General features: G+C 36.2%; 1 protein-coding gene across 10 annotated transcripts in view; it reads right to left on the bottom strand.

The window, feature by feature from the left end:
• The window catches only part of Nf1 (neurofibromin 1), a 285,217-nt gene that overhangs the window by 34,446 nt on the left and 233,203 nt on the right, over positions 1 to 17,568 (bottom strand). For all 10 annotated transcript variants that reach the window (XM_087191932.1, XM_021248915.2, XM_021248918.2 and 7 more), the window contains 7 exons: positions 11,582 to 12,014; positions 10,660 to 11,000; positions 7,209 to 7,411; positions 2,775 to 2,968; positions 1,280 to 1,420; positions 842 to 1,121; positions 119 to 333 (listed from right to left, as the gene is read on the bottom strand). In XM_087191932.1, the coding sequence (XP_087048058.1) occupies positions 119 to 333; positions 842 to 1,121; positions 1,280 to 1,420; positions 2,775 to 2,968; positions 7,209 to 7,411; positions 10,660 to 11,000; positions 11,582 to 12,014 (1,807 nt within the window). The remainder of the gene's footprint in view (positions 1 to 118; positions 334 to 841; positions 1,122 to 1,279; positions 1,421 to 2,774; positions 2,969 to 7,208; positions 7,412 to 10,659; positions 11,001 to 11,581; positions 12,015 to 17,568) is intronic.

Below are 17,568 nucleotides of genomic sequence, written 5' to 3' on the forward strand. Positions count from 1 at the left end.
TTTTATTCAGGCATTAACTGTGTACCAGCAGAATAAATTGGTACTTCTTTCATATAGCAGTAGTGGAATTAAAAAAATGATTTTTTCACTTAATTTCTTATCATTTTCCTCTACATACCTCCATGATCTCCAACAAAGCTTCTGTGACTGTTTCTAAGGATGTCAATGCAAAAGTCTCCCTTTCGTAGGAGCCAGGAGAGAATGACCTGTCCCGGTAACTGGATCGGAAGGCTATGACAGCTGCTGACTTAACTTTGCTAATGCCAAACAGCAAGTAAAATTTGGGTAATGAGAACTCTGTTAGACTGAGTCTCAAAACTTGTTTGGTTTCTTCTGTAAAAGACCACAAAAGAAACAAGTAAGACATTTGATTTTGAATTTGTTTTATTTTGAATTTAGAAAATTTGAACATCATATATACAACCATGCTCCCTAAATCAAACCACTAGACATGTTTTGTTTTGTTTTTGGTACCGGGGATTGAACTTGGGTCCCTGCGCATGCAAGGCAGGTGGCGGAACCACTGGGCTAAATCCCTGGCCCTACTAGACATGTTTCAATGCCTACTGGCTTAGCTCCATTTAACTACAAATTAGTGCTAGGAATGCAATACTGTCAGCTTACACTGTTTAGCTTATGCGATAATTACATAAATCATAGTTTGCTATGGAAAGAAACTTACTCCTTTTCATTTTGATAAAATTTCACCTCATTATTGTAGGCCTACATTAGCAGCTTGGTGTTAAGACACCATCATAAATAGTAAGAAATTTACACTAGTCAGGGAAGTAAAGTGGACAGAGTAACTTGATGAAACACAAATTACTTTCCTGGAACTTACCACTAAAGTGAAGCTGTGAACAAGTACACAGAGAGTGGATGATATTAATGACCAATCCATGTGTGGAAGCTCTAAGGGACAATGGTCCTGTGGCTACTAAGAAAGTAACAACGTGGAAGAGGTAGGGGAGATGAGCTGCCACATCAAGGGAATTGTTGAAGGACAGCATCAGCATGTAGCGGGCTAAAATAGCAATATCATCCCACATAAGATGTTGTTCTAAGGTAGGAGTTGGAGATAAGCATGTCTTGTCAATTATTTTGCACATCCTCCCAATAACCTGTAAAGAAGCAGAATTTTAAAAGATATGGAACTAAAAGTTGTATCATAAAAAATTCAGTTTAACCATAAAGAATCTAGTTATAAAACAAAAATCTCCCTGATGATAAAAACAGATACATTATGCCACTGTCCAGAAGGCAAAAGAAAAGTGGTTACCTTGCTTGAAACCAATTTCACATTTCCAGAAGCTAAAGCTACAGCAGTATCTGCCATCACCTCAGCTTTTATTGATCCCAAGCCACCGGTTGCACTGGTTTTGATGAAACTGTCTAGTACAACATCAAGCAGATCTGTAATCTAGTGAAAAGTGGGAAAATAACATGTTTTCAACCACACTACCAACTTAATTTTTAATTTAAAAATATTCAAAGAGTAGCCCAATCAACATAAAAATTCTGTTTTACCTGAGGCCTCCAAAATACCAAGTTTTATTTAGAGATATATCAGTAAATATAATTTATCATAAACTATCTAGAGAAGGATGAAGATATTCACTTGATTCTTTCAAAGTAAGAGATTAATATTCAAAGTTTAAAAATTTATATTACTAACTTCATTTATTCACAAAGCATTTCTGTGTTCTTCTAAGACAGTAATGGTATGACCAATCTAATTGTTTTGAAATACAGAAAGTGAAATCAAGTACTGAGAAATTTTCTAGGGCCATGACACTAGCTCTGAGGTCACTTAAAATCATGTGGAAGATCTGGAGCATTGTTTGAGTAAAGGCATTGCTTCCTTAAGTGCTTGCTTTGAGGAAATAATACGTATAATTCTTGTCAGATTTAAAAAGTTACGTTACATCCTATATTTTAACAGTGGTATTAAGCAAGAATCATAAATGAAAGCAAATGTCCCAAGTAACATCCATATGGAAATATTTACTGAGCTGAGTATGGTGATCCATGCATATAATTCCTGCACTCTGGGAGGCTAAAGAAGGAAGACAGAAAAGACCCCGGGACATGGCTCAGTGCAAGAGAAGAGAAGAGAAAGGAGAGAGGAGAGAGAAAAAAAAAAAGGGGGAGAAGAGGGAAGGGAGGAAAGAAAGATCTATTTACTGACATCCCTGGTATGTAGAGATTAGAATATTATTTATTTATTTATTTATTGAGGCAGGGTCTCCCTTTGTAGTTCAAACTGGCCCTGAACTATGTATCCCAGGCTGGCTCTGAACTCGCAGAAAATCTCCTGCCTCAGCCTTCTGAGTGCTGGGATTACAGGCGTGCACTACCATGCCCAGCTAGAATATATTTTAAAACACTACTAGAAGTGAAACTAGATTTCTACAATTAAACTCTACATAATTAGACCACAAAAAAGAGTGCTAAAATAATTAGTTTTTCTCTGGTTCTGAGATGTACATTAGACATTTATTTATTTATTTATTTGGTACCAGGGATTGAACTCGGATCTTTGCACTTGCACAGCAGGCGGCGAAACCACTGAGCTAAATCCCCAGCCCAGTGCATTAGACTTTTATAATTTCAAACCAAACCAGATGAAGAGGAGGGTGAGTGCCTGCTTGCTTTTGAAAGAAGGAACTGTTTTTCACAGTTACTGTATATTCCTTGTGCCTAGCACAAAATAAGCATCAGGTAACCATGTGTACAAAGGAGATATTAGATAAATATTTGAGCAAATTCAATACCTGCCCAAGGCTCCCCCATATTTTTGCTTGAATAGAAGGGTACATCTGTTTCTCATTTATGGTCATTGTTATCAGTTTATCAAGAATAGCAGTGACTCTTTGTCGTTTGGCATCATCATTATGCTTACAGAAACGGACTAGATTTGACAGCCATGGGGTCATATATTCCAAACAAAGGTGTTTTAATTCAATACCTGGAAAAAAATACACTATTAGCATAGATGGTCAATGAAAATTACAACAATTATTTTAACATAAAGGGATGGGAGAGGTGAAAGGCAAAGACCATTACCTAGAATCAGCCTGAAGAAAAGGGACTTGGGAAATAAATATATGTTTGAAGACAAGAGATAAAGAAAGAGAGTAAGCCTTAAAGAAAGTAATTTTAAAATCCAGTAAGTCAGTTTTTGAGGTTTTTTCTTTTAATAACTTCTTCTAGTTAAAAAATTTTTATATTTTATCTCATTGTAAGAGAAATGTGACAATCAGAGTTGAAAAAGAAAGCATTACCACAAAAGTGAAATTAATATGAATATACTGGCATATCACCTCATCTCTCTTCAGGCTTTCAAATTCGGCAGAGAAAATATACATTTATGTGTGTGTCTACATGTTACAACCTCCCCTCCACAGAAACATATGTACCACATCCTGAATATTTTTCCACTAAACATTATATTATTTTACTCATCATTAAACATTCTCCAAAAGTGTATTTAAAAAATTTTTTAATTTTAATTTTTTTGTTGTTTTTTGAGACAGGGTCTCATGTAATTCAGGCTGGTCTTGAACTCATTATGTAGCCTAGGGTGGCCTCGAACTCACAGTGATCCTCCCGCCTCACCCTCCTGAGTGCCCAGATTACAGGCATGCACCACCACACCCAGCATTAATTTTAATTTTTTGAGGCAGGGTCTTGCTGCACATTCCAGGTTGGACTTGATAACACTACGTAGCCCAGGTTGGCCTCAAACTCATGGTGATCCTCCTGCCTCAGTATCCCGAGTGCTGGGATTCCAGGGGTGTGCCACCATGCCTCGCTCCAAAAATATTTTTAAACTTATTTTAAAAAAACCCTTTAGACTTATAAGATACACAATACAAAATTTGGCATTTTAATCATTTTAAGTGTACAGTTCAATGGCATTAAGTACATTCACATGCCTGCGCAACCATCACCACCCATCCATCTCCAGAATGTTCTCATCTTCCCAGCCTGAAGCTCTGTAACACAAACTTGTTTTCCTCCCTCTTTTTTTGTGGTACAAAGAAGTCTATCCAAGGCTTCATGCGTGCCAGGAAAGCATCCCAAACCCTCCTCAATCCCGTATAGTTGGACTTGGGACTGAACCTGAGCTACAACCCCCAGCCCTTTTGTTAGTTTTTGTTTTTGTTACCAGAGATCAAACCCAGGACCTTGTGTTTGTGAGGCAGGCACGGCACCACTGAGCTACATCCCTAGCTTTGTTAGTTTTGATTTTGACTTACTTTGCTAAATCATTAAGTTTCCCAGGCTGGGTTTAGACATGTGATACTCCTTCTTCAGCCTACCAGAGTGCAGGGATTACAGGCATGCATCACCATATCCAGCTAAAAATCATTTTTAATAGTTTAATTAAAACATCCACATGGAAAGCCAACAATTCAATCAGTTCTCTATTTGACTGCTGGACTTTTCAAAAGTAGGCAAAATAAATCTACGACAACTAGAGGTCATAACAGTGTTTACTTTTGGTTATGGAATGATACTGAGTAATAAAAGATGCTTCTGGATCTTGGAAATGTCCTGGATCTGAAAGATACAGTCACGATGTATTTACATGTTAAAGTATGTCAAGTTATTCCTTAATATTGGATATTATACTGATATATTAAAAAATCTAAATTAAAAATAATCTATGCTGAACATGTTAACATTAATTCTTTAGGGCAAATTCTAAAAAGCAGAATTATGAGGCCAAAAGATGTGATTAACCTTAACCATCTTGAAATCACTTCCAAATTGCTTTCTAGTAAAATTACCTCTTCTTATAATGCTACAAAACACTAGCACTTATTTTTTTTTCAATATTAAAGTTGAATATGCTATCACGTTATTCTTTCAATTTATGTCTCTTTGAACCCAGTGAACCTAGGGTCCTCACACTAAGCTACATTCCCAGCCCTTTTTATTTTGAGACAGGGACTTGCTGAGTTACCCAGGCTGGGCTTGAATTTGTTCATTCTGGTTCAGTCTCTCAGAGTACTGGGTTTATTTGTACAATCATTCATTTGCTCTTCATTCATTATTCATTCATGGTTTTTAAAGATAGGCTCTTGCTATGTAGCCCAGGCTGGTCTCAAACTCCTGATTCTCCTGCCTTAATCTCTCGAGTGCAGGGATCATACATAGCATGTGTCACCATGGCTGGCTGGCTGTATGTTACGGCTGATTCATTTTTCTTATTAAGTTGTAAGAGTTCTTTATTATTAAAGATATTAATCTTTTCTCATATTTGGTCCAAGTTTATCTTCTAGGTTTAGATTTATTGTTCACCTTTTTTGTTGAGATGTTTTGAAATTTTTCAAAGTCAAAGCTATTGAACTATTTACTTTGTTTCTATCATTTTTGTTTCACATGTCGTCATCATTCATCTAGAAAGCAATATTCACTCTTCCTCTTCTTTTGTTAATGGTTCTATTTTTTATATTCACATTTAAACACAACTAAAACTTATTTTGGTATCTTGTAGTGTAAATGAAAATCTAACAATTCATTTTCCAGGCTAATTTCTGAAATGATTTAATATTTCTCTCCTCTCCATTCCCCCTCTTTTTTCCTCCTCCCTCCCCCTCCCGAATCCTCCTCTGTAGTGCTGGGGATCAAACCCAGGACTTTCTGGATGCTAGGCAAGTATTCTTCCACCACTGAGCTATATCCCCAGCCCTGTGATGCTACTTATCAATCTGTTCTGATCTGACTGCTGATTCTTTTATTTCTACTTTTCCAATTAAAAAATCTTTTTTGGTTCTTTTGAGACAAGTCTTGCTATATAATTCAGGCTGGCTTTGAACTCAACTATGTAGCCTAGGCTGGGTTTGAACTTTTGGTGATATTCCTACCTCAACCTCCTGACTTCTGGGATTACAGACATGTATCACCATGCCCAGTTTGACTGCTAATTCACAAACACCCAAACATCTGTAGTTTCAAATTTGTTTTCTTTACTTTCAATGTTTTCTTAGCTATTCTTGTACTTTTAAGTAGAATTTAAAAGTCATTTAAAGTCTACTTCCAATCTCAATCCTCAAATTTCATGGCTATTCTGATGAGACTGCATTCATTCAAACTGTCCTCTTTAGGAAGAACTGTTCATGCAGGAATACAATATGCCTGGCCATTCACTCAGCTCTTTTTTTTTTTTTTTTTTTTTTGGTACTGGGGATTGAACTTGGGACTTTTGCACTTGTGAGGCAGGCGGTGGAACCACTGAGCTAAATTCCTGGCCCTACTCAGCTCTTTTTTTATGTTAGTACTTATCAATAAAGCTTTATACTTTTACTATTTTATCAATCATACTTTTAAAAAATTTTGGTGGTACTACAGATTGCACTCAGGGCTTTTGAACTCCATCTCCAGCGCTTTAATTTTTTTTTTTTTTTTTTAATTTTGAGACAGGGTCCTTATGACCAAACTTGTAATTTTACCTAAGCCTCCCAGAGTGCTGAGATTACAGGTGTGAGCTACCATCCCCAGATCACATTTTCTTATTCCTACATCTTCTACTTAGAAAACACAAAGTGACCTAGTCATGATGAGTTGTTATATCTCTCAATTATCAACTACAGAAAGATCAAGAAATGTGTCTGAATGCAGAAAAATAAAGCTGTATATATTATGGGGAGGAAGACGAAGGGAAGAAAATATTAAGAACTGAGCTGGGAGATCAACATTCATACTCCTACGGGGTAGAAAGATGGACAGATAAACAGTGGATCTTAAATTTATGATATTTATTAAAGCCAAGCCAGGTCCCTGTATCATGTACCACTGTATTCTCCAGGAACCACACGTCCAATAAAAATCACATTTTCCCTAAAATCAAGGAGGTAATATGGATACTTTTCTGATGTGGATTTTTCTGCTGAGAAAAGAAATGCTAAAGCTTATTTTACTCACAGTGAAAAAAATACTTTAAAAGTGGCCCAGAGACATGTAAGGTAGCAGAATCTTGTCATCTTGCTTCTACTGCCAGAATTTTGATGGATTTCTCAATGTGTCCTATCATAAATTTCTTTCAGAGTTCCTTTAGTTACAAGGGTACCACAGATGAAAGATTATAACTTAAAAGTAACAACAAAGTGAAAGACTTCACTGAAGTTCTGAAACAAAAGGATTTTGTTTGAATTTTCTTAGAATCATTGTTAGTATTAAAGAAAATTATCATTACTTACTAGATTTGCTAAATCCAGAAATACACTCTTCCAAAAATTCTAACGTGAGGTGTGGCTCATTGGCTGCCAGTGTCTTACTAATAGAGACGATAAAGAGGGTGTTGTTGGCAGGGATACATAAACCTGATGTCTCTAGTAACTGGCCCTCGATTTTTAAATTAAAGGTACAAGTTAAGGCACACAGAAGATTATAGGCAGCTGACCTAGGAGAAAACACAAATGAAGTTGTTTTAAAACTTATTTTTCCTTATAATTCTATTTTTTTCATAACATATAACATGAGGTTCTATTAAAAAGCATGATTAACTATTTTTAAATTTTATGATCAATTAGAGCTATATGGTAAACCCCAAATACCCCTGGATCATTTAGGGATTTTTAAAAGAGAGATTATTTACATAACTGAAAAAGCAATGTTGAGGCTCCTGACACAGGTGGGTGTAGGGCTTACTAGAAGACTTCTCACTGGGACATAAAACATGAGAGGTTTATGGTCCTAAGGTGGATCAACAGAAAAATAGTCAAAATAAGGCTCAAATTTTGGTTTCCTTTCTACTAGGATCCAGTTACATACATTGAAGATCATGCGAATTGAAGTAACTACTCATCAAATTGAAACTTAGACTCTTGAAAATAAGGATCCATTTAATTTCCCTGTAGATGTCCTACAAGTTACTGTAAAAACTGGAGGTCAAAACCAAAATTAACTATAATCTAATTCATCCTTTTTTTTCTTCGAAGACCTCATTATATCATATATAACTACTGAAACAAAAAACTATAATGTCTAAGCTCTATTAGAACCAAAAATTCTCTTATAAATGTCTGAAAATATATTTAAGCAATTTAGGAGATAGCGTAAAGAACTCAGACTCAATTTTAAAATTCTATTTTTTTCATGCAGCAAAAGAAATAGTTTGCTTATTAAATTTCAGGTTTACCTTACCTCTGAATTGTCATCAGCTGATATATTTATGCAACAACCACATAAGGAAAAAAAAAGTCATGAACATTTAGTTTGCCCAAAGGCCTTTTTCTTTGGGCTGACATGCTTCAGTAAAAAGTACAGCTATTAATTTGTTTTATACCAGCAGGAAAGAGTACAAGTTCACTCAAGTTAATTACTGTAGCGTTAAAAGGTTGTTAACATTCTTCAATAAAGCACATTGAGTTAGAAATAGCAAGTGTACAGTTTCATTTTTCTAAAATGAAAATATTAATGTTATTGTTTCTAAGTTTATCTTTTATTAAATTCTAGGAATTCTAAGTTACACTATTTTGTTACTAGTGTTTATTCTGTACAATAATGATAAAGAATTAGGCTTCCTCAGCTGAGAACAGATACCACAGAAATAATGAGATAAGGAAAGCTAGGCATACATAAAATTTTATAAACTATTTCTGGGAGTTCAACCTCATGAGAGTCATCCAGATAAAAAAAAATCCTGCTAATTCATTTATTTTTTTCCTTTTAAATAAAGGAAAATCTAGAATCCTAAAAGGCCCACTATACAGCCTGAATTATATTATATCCCAGGGAAGAGTTTATGAAACTAAGTATTTAAACAGGTTGTGTATACCTTATCAAAGTGCTTAGGACCACAAGTGTTTCAGATTCTTCTTTTTTTAAAGTTTGGAATACTTGCATAGACTTTATTGGGTAAGCATCTCTATTCAAAACTCCGAAGTCCAATACGCTCCGAAATATGAAATGTTGAGTCCTGGACACAATGCTCAACAAGTTTCAGATTTTGGAGCACTTTGGATTTTCTATGTTCAGTTTAGGGATGCTCAATTTCTTTCTGTAAAAATCCTGACAATCTCAAGGTACTCGAGACAAGAAATTATCCTAAAATGAAAAACAGAGTGGAGTAATGGGAGAAGAGGTAAATAGAGACCTTGTCAGGGAGGAAAAGGAAAGTGGAGCGTATACTATTTACTAAGCACAAAGGATTTGCTAGGTGATGTACTATTGTAGCATACATACTATTAATAAAATCTTTGCAGGCACATATGGAAGGAATAGCTACCTTCATTTCACAAATAAGGAAACTAGAGCTCAGTGAACTTCAGTACCTTCTGTAAAGTCATACAAAGTTAGAAAGTAGATCTAAAAAGTAGATTTAAAAAGTAGCAGATTAAACCAAATCAACTGGCTCCATAGTCATGTTTTTCCCATATCTGCATTCAAATTATTAAGACTAAACAGAACCGATTATACTCTTTGATCTTAAGATTTCTTACAAGAATCCTATTAAAGTGACATTCGAGGTGTGATCAAAATACATATTTTTAAAAAATTTATTACAGTAAAAGACACATTACCACTAACCTCCCTCAAAATATCCCCCCTCAATTCCACTACACTTATCCCATTGTTCTTGCCACTTTCTAAAGCAGCTGTGGAAGTCCTGTTTGTGACTGTTTTGTGATTCAGTTGCACTCTCATGGCTGTGTTAATGTCCTGAATCAATTCAAACATTTACTTTTCATTGTCATTTTGATTTTTGGCAAGAACCAGGAGGTGCATGGTGTCAGATCCAGTAAACAAAGTGGATGACGACACCCAGTTATGTCTTCACAAGCCTGATGGCATTTGGCAGCAGTATTCACCAAATTTTTTATTGCACCTCATAAAAAGGACTTCCAGAACTGCTTCAGAAAGTAGCAAGAAAGAACACAGATAAGTATGATTGAAGCAAGGAGGAGTATTTTGAGGGAGATTAATGACAATGTGTCTTTTATTGTAATATATTTAAAAATTTAAATTTAATGTATAGTTTGATCATTCCCTTTGTAGGTGAAAAGTATGCAATAATGTTCTTTTGAGTTACTGAACATTAGGTCTTCTTTTGTCAAACAACGCTAATCTGATTTGCTATCAGGAAACTTAGCAGTGACATGTTTTTAAGCATGGGAAAACTTAAGAGGACTCGGAGGAGAAACAACTTTAGTAGTGGACTTTTTTAAAAGGACATTTTCTCTCATTTTCCCTTCTTTCCTTCCTTCCGGAATCCATCCATCCTTCCTTCCTTCCTTCCTTTGTGTTTTGAGACAGGGTCTCACTATGTAGTTCAGGCTGGCCTTAAACTCATGGAAGTCCTCCTGGCTCAGCCTCCTGAGTGCTGGGGTTACAGGCGTGTGCCACCATGCCCGGCTAAAAAGGACATTTTTTAAAAGAAAAAAATCTGCTCTGTTGTCTGTTTTAGATGAAAGTTTCCTGGAGAAAGAACATATACTGGTTTAGAGTGAATCATCCTATTGAGAATTCCACAGTTCATGTGAATACCCCACAATGTGATGAGGTCACACTGGTTAACCAACACAGCATACCTTCCAATTTACAGCATTAAGAAAGAGGCTATCTTAAAAAGCTTATTAAATGGCCTCATTTTAAAAGAGCAAATCCTGGACAAAGCTGAATTAACAACAAACAAACAAAAAAACCTACCGTAAACTAGGGTCTGAACTGCCTAAATTAAGTAATGCAATATTGAGCAGTGTCCCAGGGACATCTTTTGGCCGAATCTTGGTGTGCTGGGGGATAGAGTCAGGCTGTGACAGCTCCCAGCGGGTCCGGATATGAATGATAGACTGGACGATGGCTTCACACTCCTGGTGCATGAAGGTGAGCGGTGTGCCCTGGTTGGCAATGGTTAAGGTGAACTGGTTCTCATCCACTAGGCAGATTTCTTCAATTTCTGAGGCATAGTAGATGTCATTTAGGAAGACTGACTGCCCCAGGACTTTCGTTCTCTCTGCCGAGGTTACTTGAACAGCAGTAGAACCAACCTGAAAAGTGAGGGTGAGAGGATGAAGTGGAGAATAATTAAATTCTATTATGTAGAATTTGAAGAGGCTCCAAAAACCAACTAACCAACCCACCCACTCATCTACCCACTATGTTTGCCATTTGAGTTATTACCATTACATACTCAAATAGGTCCAATGATTACTGTGATAAATAACCTCAAAAAAATCTGAAAACATCAGAAAAAACTTTAATTTTACTTTTTAAGGAGATCCCTACAGACAAGTACCAATTTTATCCATAAGGCTCCTGCTCCTCACTGAAAAAAAATCACGTACTAATAAGAACTCTCATTAGGTAAATTCTACTCTCCACATTCTTACTATTTGACTGACAGACAGCAAACTATAGCACCTTTTCTATAGCATTCTTCTGCCTCCAACCCAATCTAGGATATAATTCCGTGTATACTTCTCATATTTCCTGCAGGATCTCTATAAAGAGAAATCTTGGCCTTCTTACCTTTGGAGTGACATTTGATATATAACTACCATGACACTTAGGGAGGTCTGGTTAGTTAAGAAAAGTAATGAATCATTCAAAAACACAAATCAAAACTCACCTTAATAGAAACTTTGGTATCTTTGTGGGCTAGCTTGAGAGCATTGTGGAATACCTTCAGATCCTCTTCCAAAGCCAAGGTGGCAGCGGGGAGTTTCTGTTGATCATGCTCTATGTGTTCAGCCAGTTTCCCAGGACAGTCTATGAAAATTAGTCTTTTGCTGCCTTTGAGGCCAGTCAGTAGCCGCTCATGATACTTGGTGTACTCCCTAACCCAGGAGTTACAGTTATAGATGTAGACTGCAGAGACATTGTCATAAGCAAAGCCAGGAAAAACAACAAACCACTTGGAGAGAAAGTCTGTTTTAAAGCGATTACTAGGCCCAGTATGGGTAAGGTCCACTACAATTTCATATGGCTTTGCATAATATGGCTTTAAAGTCAGCAAGACGTGGTAAATCAGCAAATCGCCATTGATTTGACCAGTTTTGAACCTAAGGAAGATAAAATAAAAGGCCAAAGACTTAACAGAGCTGTGAATAAATATACAGATGCCATTAATTATTTTTTTCTAATTTTCCTGATTCATTTTCTAAAGAACACAATAATAGAAAACAATTATTTAAAGTCTGGACCCATGTTCTCCCCTACCCTCCAATCCCCTTCCTGGTATTGGAGACTGAACTCAGGGTCTTTGCACTGAGCTATAGCTAGTAGCTTAGTCCCTCCCACACTTTTTTTTTTTTTTGAGACAGTCTTGGTATATACATCAGGTTGGTCTTGAACTTGGGGCAAGCCTCCTGCCTCAGCCTCCCAAGTGCTGGGGTTCCAGGTGTGTGTCACGGTGCCTGGATTTTTAAAATTTTGAGACAGGGTCTAAGTCCCTAAGTTGCCCAGGCCAGGCTTGAACTTGTAATCCTCCTGCTTCAGCCTCCCAGAATGCTGGGATTACAGGTGTGCACCACCATGCCTGGCTGGATTCATGTTTTAATGCGTTCACAATGGGGCCATAATTCATATGTCTCACTGTCAGGTGGCTTGAATCACTGGAGATACATGTAAAACTGTCCCAAATGATGGCTTGTACCACTGGTGGTACTAATCAGTTTTATTGGTCTTTTTACTAATTATTAAAAAGCTAGGGGCAGGGATTTAGCTCAGTGGTTCCGCCACCTGCCTCACAAGCACAAGGTCCCAAGTTCGACCCCCCGGTACCTCCCCCCCCCAAAAAATAAAAAGCTACCCAATGGGTCAGACATGCACATGCCACTGGTGGTTCAAGCCATCAGGAATATGTTAAATCGATTATTCTTTCTTCTTTTTTTTTGGTACGGGGATCGAACTCGGGACCTTGCACCTGCGAGGCAGGCGGTGGCACCACTGAGCTAAATCCCCAGCCCTCTTCTTTTCTTTTTTTTGTTTTTCTTTTATTTTAATTTTTGAGACAGGGTCTTTCTATGTACTTTAGGCTGGCCTTGAACTCACTATGTAGCCCAGGCTGGCCTCAAACTTGTGGCAATCCTCCTGCCTCAGCCTCCCAAGTGCTGGGAATTACAGGCATGTGCCACAACACCCTGCTTCAGTTGTTCTTCAGACACTGTCAAATCAGGGTAAAAGGCATAAGACAAATCTCCAATCCAAAACTTTTGAGTAATAACAATACAAAATTTGCCCATCAGTTAATAAAAGAGGAAGATAGTGGGAACTGGTTGGTTGCCTCTGGCCCACCAAATCTGTCAGGTAAATAGTCTGGGTAGGAATCACTGGCTGTGCAGCTCTGGAGTGAAAATGCTTTAGGCTGCAGCCAACCCTTCTATCCTACCTTGACCAGAGAATGATTCAGCAAACTTGGGATATGCAGGAAAAGCCTGCCCAAAAACTGAAGAGAAAGAGCTGAGAAATGAAGCGAGAAATGGAGGCCTAGTTTAAGACCTAGAGAGTATCTCCTGGGGTCCAATTTTTTCCTGGACTATTCAGCTGTGTAAACCAGTCAACACTATTTTTTATTAAGCCATATTAGGTCATATATAGCTCAAAACCAAAGAATGCTAATCAATGTGAGTAGCTATGCTGAGAAAGCTGTGAAGAACATGGTACCAGAATTTCAAATCCAAATAACTACACTAACTTAGACCCAACAGTTTCTATATTTGATGACTCTAGGGATAGTACTGCTAAATTTGCTAAGGTAAACACAGCATCTTCTCCTAGTTTTTAATCTTTTTGGGAGCACATCAAATAAAAATGACAAGTTAAATGATTTTCAAACCAAAAAAAAATATTTCAAGATAAAAGAATATATACAAATTGAGCATCCCTAATCTGAGAATCTGAAATCCAAAATGGTTCAAAATTTGAAACTTTTTGAATGTCAATACATGCCACAAGTGGAAAATTCAGACCTGATCTTCTGTGATGGGCTGCAGCAAAACCACGTACATACTAAAAATATAGTATAAAGCTGCCTTCAGGTTATGTGTATAAGGTATACATAAATAATAAATGAATTTTGTGTTCTGACTTGGATTCTATCCCCCAAATGTCTCATGTAATATGCAAATATTCCAAAATCCAAAACATTATTAGTGCAAAGTATTTTGGACAAAGTATCTTGGACAACCTGTATAATGCAGCATGTAATCACTTATCAAAGGAACTGTAGAGTAAATACTGCTATTAAATTCAAAAGAAGTGAGATCAATACAGACTGGGAATGAGCATAAGAGCTATATAGAAGACTCAGGCTCAACTGGGTAGGAGGAATTTGGCACTCAAGAAGGGGGAATCAGGCAAAAAAAAATAGGTAACTAAATGTGTCACATAAATAACTAGTTTAGATATAACAGAAGATTCATGTAGGGAAGTTTTGAGAGAAACATCTGGGAAAAGCCAAATTATAAAGTGTAAATGTTCGGTGAAGGGATTCAGGTCTTCTAGGGACTGAGTATTTTTCAGAGTATGTTCTGCATATCACTGGCATCAGAATCAACTGTGGTGTTTATAAAAATAGAATTTCCTAGTCCTAGGCATGGCATACTAAATAGGAATATATGGGGAGGGGGTTGGCATTTTTCTTGTTTTTAAACATTTTCATCTGATCTTTATATCTACAAACATTTCTTAATCACTTCTGAAAACAGAAAATTATTCAACTTAAAAAAAATTAATAAAGGAGTAACATGACCAAAGACATCTATTTGTACAAGATAGATGAAGCTGGTTGGAGCTAGTAAAAATGATATTGTATTTGTCACTTGACCAGTACCTAACAAGGATCTGAAAAACTATGATGATAAAAAAAAACTATGATGAATAGTAAAAACAAGAAAAAAGCTGATCCAAAAAATATAAAAGAACAGCCCACATAACCCAAAGTCTAATCTGGAATCAAAGAAAAGGACACAAATTTAAAGGACCTGCTTCTAAGCTTTTAAGGTTACAAATAATGCTATCATGAACAGAAACAAGGAGATCATGAGGGGCAGCCATTTTTTGGAGAAAAAATGACAGCCATGTTTTAAAATGTGTAATTAATTAATTTTGAGACAGGGTCTTGCTTCGTAGTTCAGGCTGGCCTTGAACTCACTACATAGCCCAGGCTGGCCTCGAACTCACGGTGATCCTTCTGCCTCAGCCTCCAGAATGTTGAGATTACAGGTGTGTGCCATGCCCAGCAACATTCATTTTAGACATCTGGGGAGAGAATATGTGTGTATACAATATATCATATGAAAAGGTTTTCTGTTTCTATGTAATCTAAGTTTGCTAGATACTTTCTCAAATCATTGTTTCAGTTCCACAATCTGAAATGTCAGTTAAGGGTATCATCGCTTCTATTATCTAACAACTACCCCAAGGACTTCAATCGCATGTTTTCAAATCAGTCTGTGGTATACTAGTAAGTTTTTTAGAAATTTTAATGCTACATCAAAGATACCATCTATTAAATAATACTAACATATCACTCAAAAGAATATAGGAGGCATACATAATAAGCCAAAGGTCAAAAGGCATTAACTGGAAAACCCTCCCTTCTGTGGAGGCGGAGATTTGTTCTACAAAGCATCCTGTCATGCCAGCGGCCAGCAAGACAAGCTGGAGTTTTTGTTGCAGCGGAAAGGAAATGTGTCATCTGTGGTTTGGTTTTAAAAGTGGAAGCTAGCTGTATGTACCCTTTTTTTGTTGCAGATTTAAATTTTGTGTTCTCCAAGTCTATTCTACTTTAAATAAGAAGGTAAAAGAAGAAGTGGCTTATTAAAATCATATCAAATTCTGACCAACCATTTTGTAAGGTAGGTCATATATATAAGATTTATGTCATTTTGCTTATAACTTTGTTCAAATTACTGTGCGAGGAACTACTTTTAAAAATACACAAAAATATTACTAACAGAAGAATCATAAGTGATCAAAAATGTATGCTGCTTTTTTCCTGTTCTATATGTAAAATTATGTAAATAATGTAAACAGAAAATAGAAGGATTTACAACTGTTAATATGGAGTTTTAAATTAGGATTAGGAAAGATCTAAATTTGGACTCTACAAGTGAACTAAAAAGTTTTATATTATTTAAAAATGTTAAAATACTTTCTTATTATTAATGGTTAGGCATTATAAATTTTACTGAAATGATCAGAGATAAACTTTTGATAATATAACCTAGCCTCTTAGGGCATAAATTAGAGCTGTGAAAAGCCTTTAACTCCCAAGCGTTTATAATGGTAAGAGAGTCTCATTTTGTTATTAGTTTGTTTTTCTGGGCATGGCAGTACATCTGGCTGAAGACAATCAACAGGGAGCCTATTATCGGGCCGTGGTATGCACTGTGAAAATGTGTACAGTACTGTGATGTATATCACATTGTTAATGAACTGATGTGACAAGAATAACCCATTTTAAACCATTTTAGCATGTAATACAGTAGACCGTTCCAGCACAAAAGGGTGGAAATTACTTGCTAACCTAAAGTATTTTTTTGAGTAAAAAAAAAATCATAAAATATCCAAAGATTTGTATCATTTAACTGAAAAGTTGAAGCTGAACACTATTCAGTAGAGTGCCTCTTTAATGGTCTATTAAAGGTCTTAATCCAAGAAATAATCTTGATCCTAGAACATTTAATAAAATTTTTTCCCTCTTTACTATTAATATGAATTATTATTTCAGAGATTAATTTCTAATCAGCATTATTGTATCCTGCTTTTGTTTGTAACTCAACAGTATCATATTTGTGATTCTAAACTTAGGTATTTTAATAGTATACAAATTTTATCTAATGATATATAATAATTGTTACTTATAAAACCTTGATGCTCAAACACATGCCTAGCAGAGCAGCATCTGTATCACCTGGAAATGGATTAAGAGATTTCAGGCCCCACCCAAGAACTGAGAGTTTAAATCTATACTAAGAAAAAAGAAAAGAAAAGAGGGAGGGGGAAAAAAAAGAACTCTCATGCACATTCAAGTTGGAAAAGAATTTCTATAAAATACACAAGCTCCTTAACCAGGCAACTTTATTTAGTAAATCTCAGAACAATCTAGTTCTTGCTTATAATTCTCTCAAATAAATGCTAACAATAAAATACTCTTATAAAAAGTAAGGCACACCAGCACATTATTATAAGAGATACTTCACTGAGGGTGACAGATCTTCTCTGGCAGGTTAGCAGCACTGGAATAGATAATTTCAGCTCTATTTAAGTCTCTCTAATCATAGGGTGGATAATAAGAATTAGGAACAGAATCTGTCTCCTTTTGGTACTGGCTTCTTGGAAACTTTGACCCCAAAGTGAAATGTCAATTTTTGTTGTAGTAGCTAGGGACTGAACCAGGATCTTGTGCATGCCAAGTATATTCTCTACGCCTGAGCTACACTCCCAGTTGCTAAATATCAACTTTTTCAATCATATTTTGGGATGCTTATAATCTGTCACTTCATCCTCAGTCCCCAAGATCCTGATGATGTATTTCTTCCCATATAATGATACCAAGTTCTTCTTTTAGAATTATGCCAAAATCAAAAAAAAATTCTAGTTAGAAAATGA

The sequence above is a fragment of the Heterocephalus glaber genome, unplaced genomic scaffold (genome assembly GCF_053883595.1).
Source record: "Heterocephalus glaber isolate CG9 unplaced genomic scaffold, H.glaber_assembly_v1.0 deba00001564, whole genome shotgun sequence".
Classification (NCBI taxonomy): Eukaryota; Metazoa; Chordata; class Mammalia; order Rodentia; family Bathyergidae; genus Heterocephalus; species Heterocephalus glaber.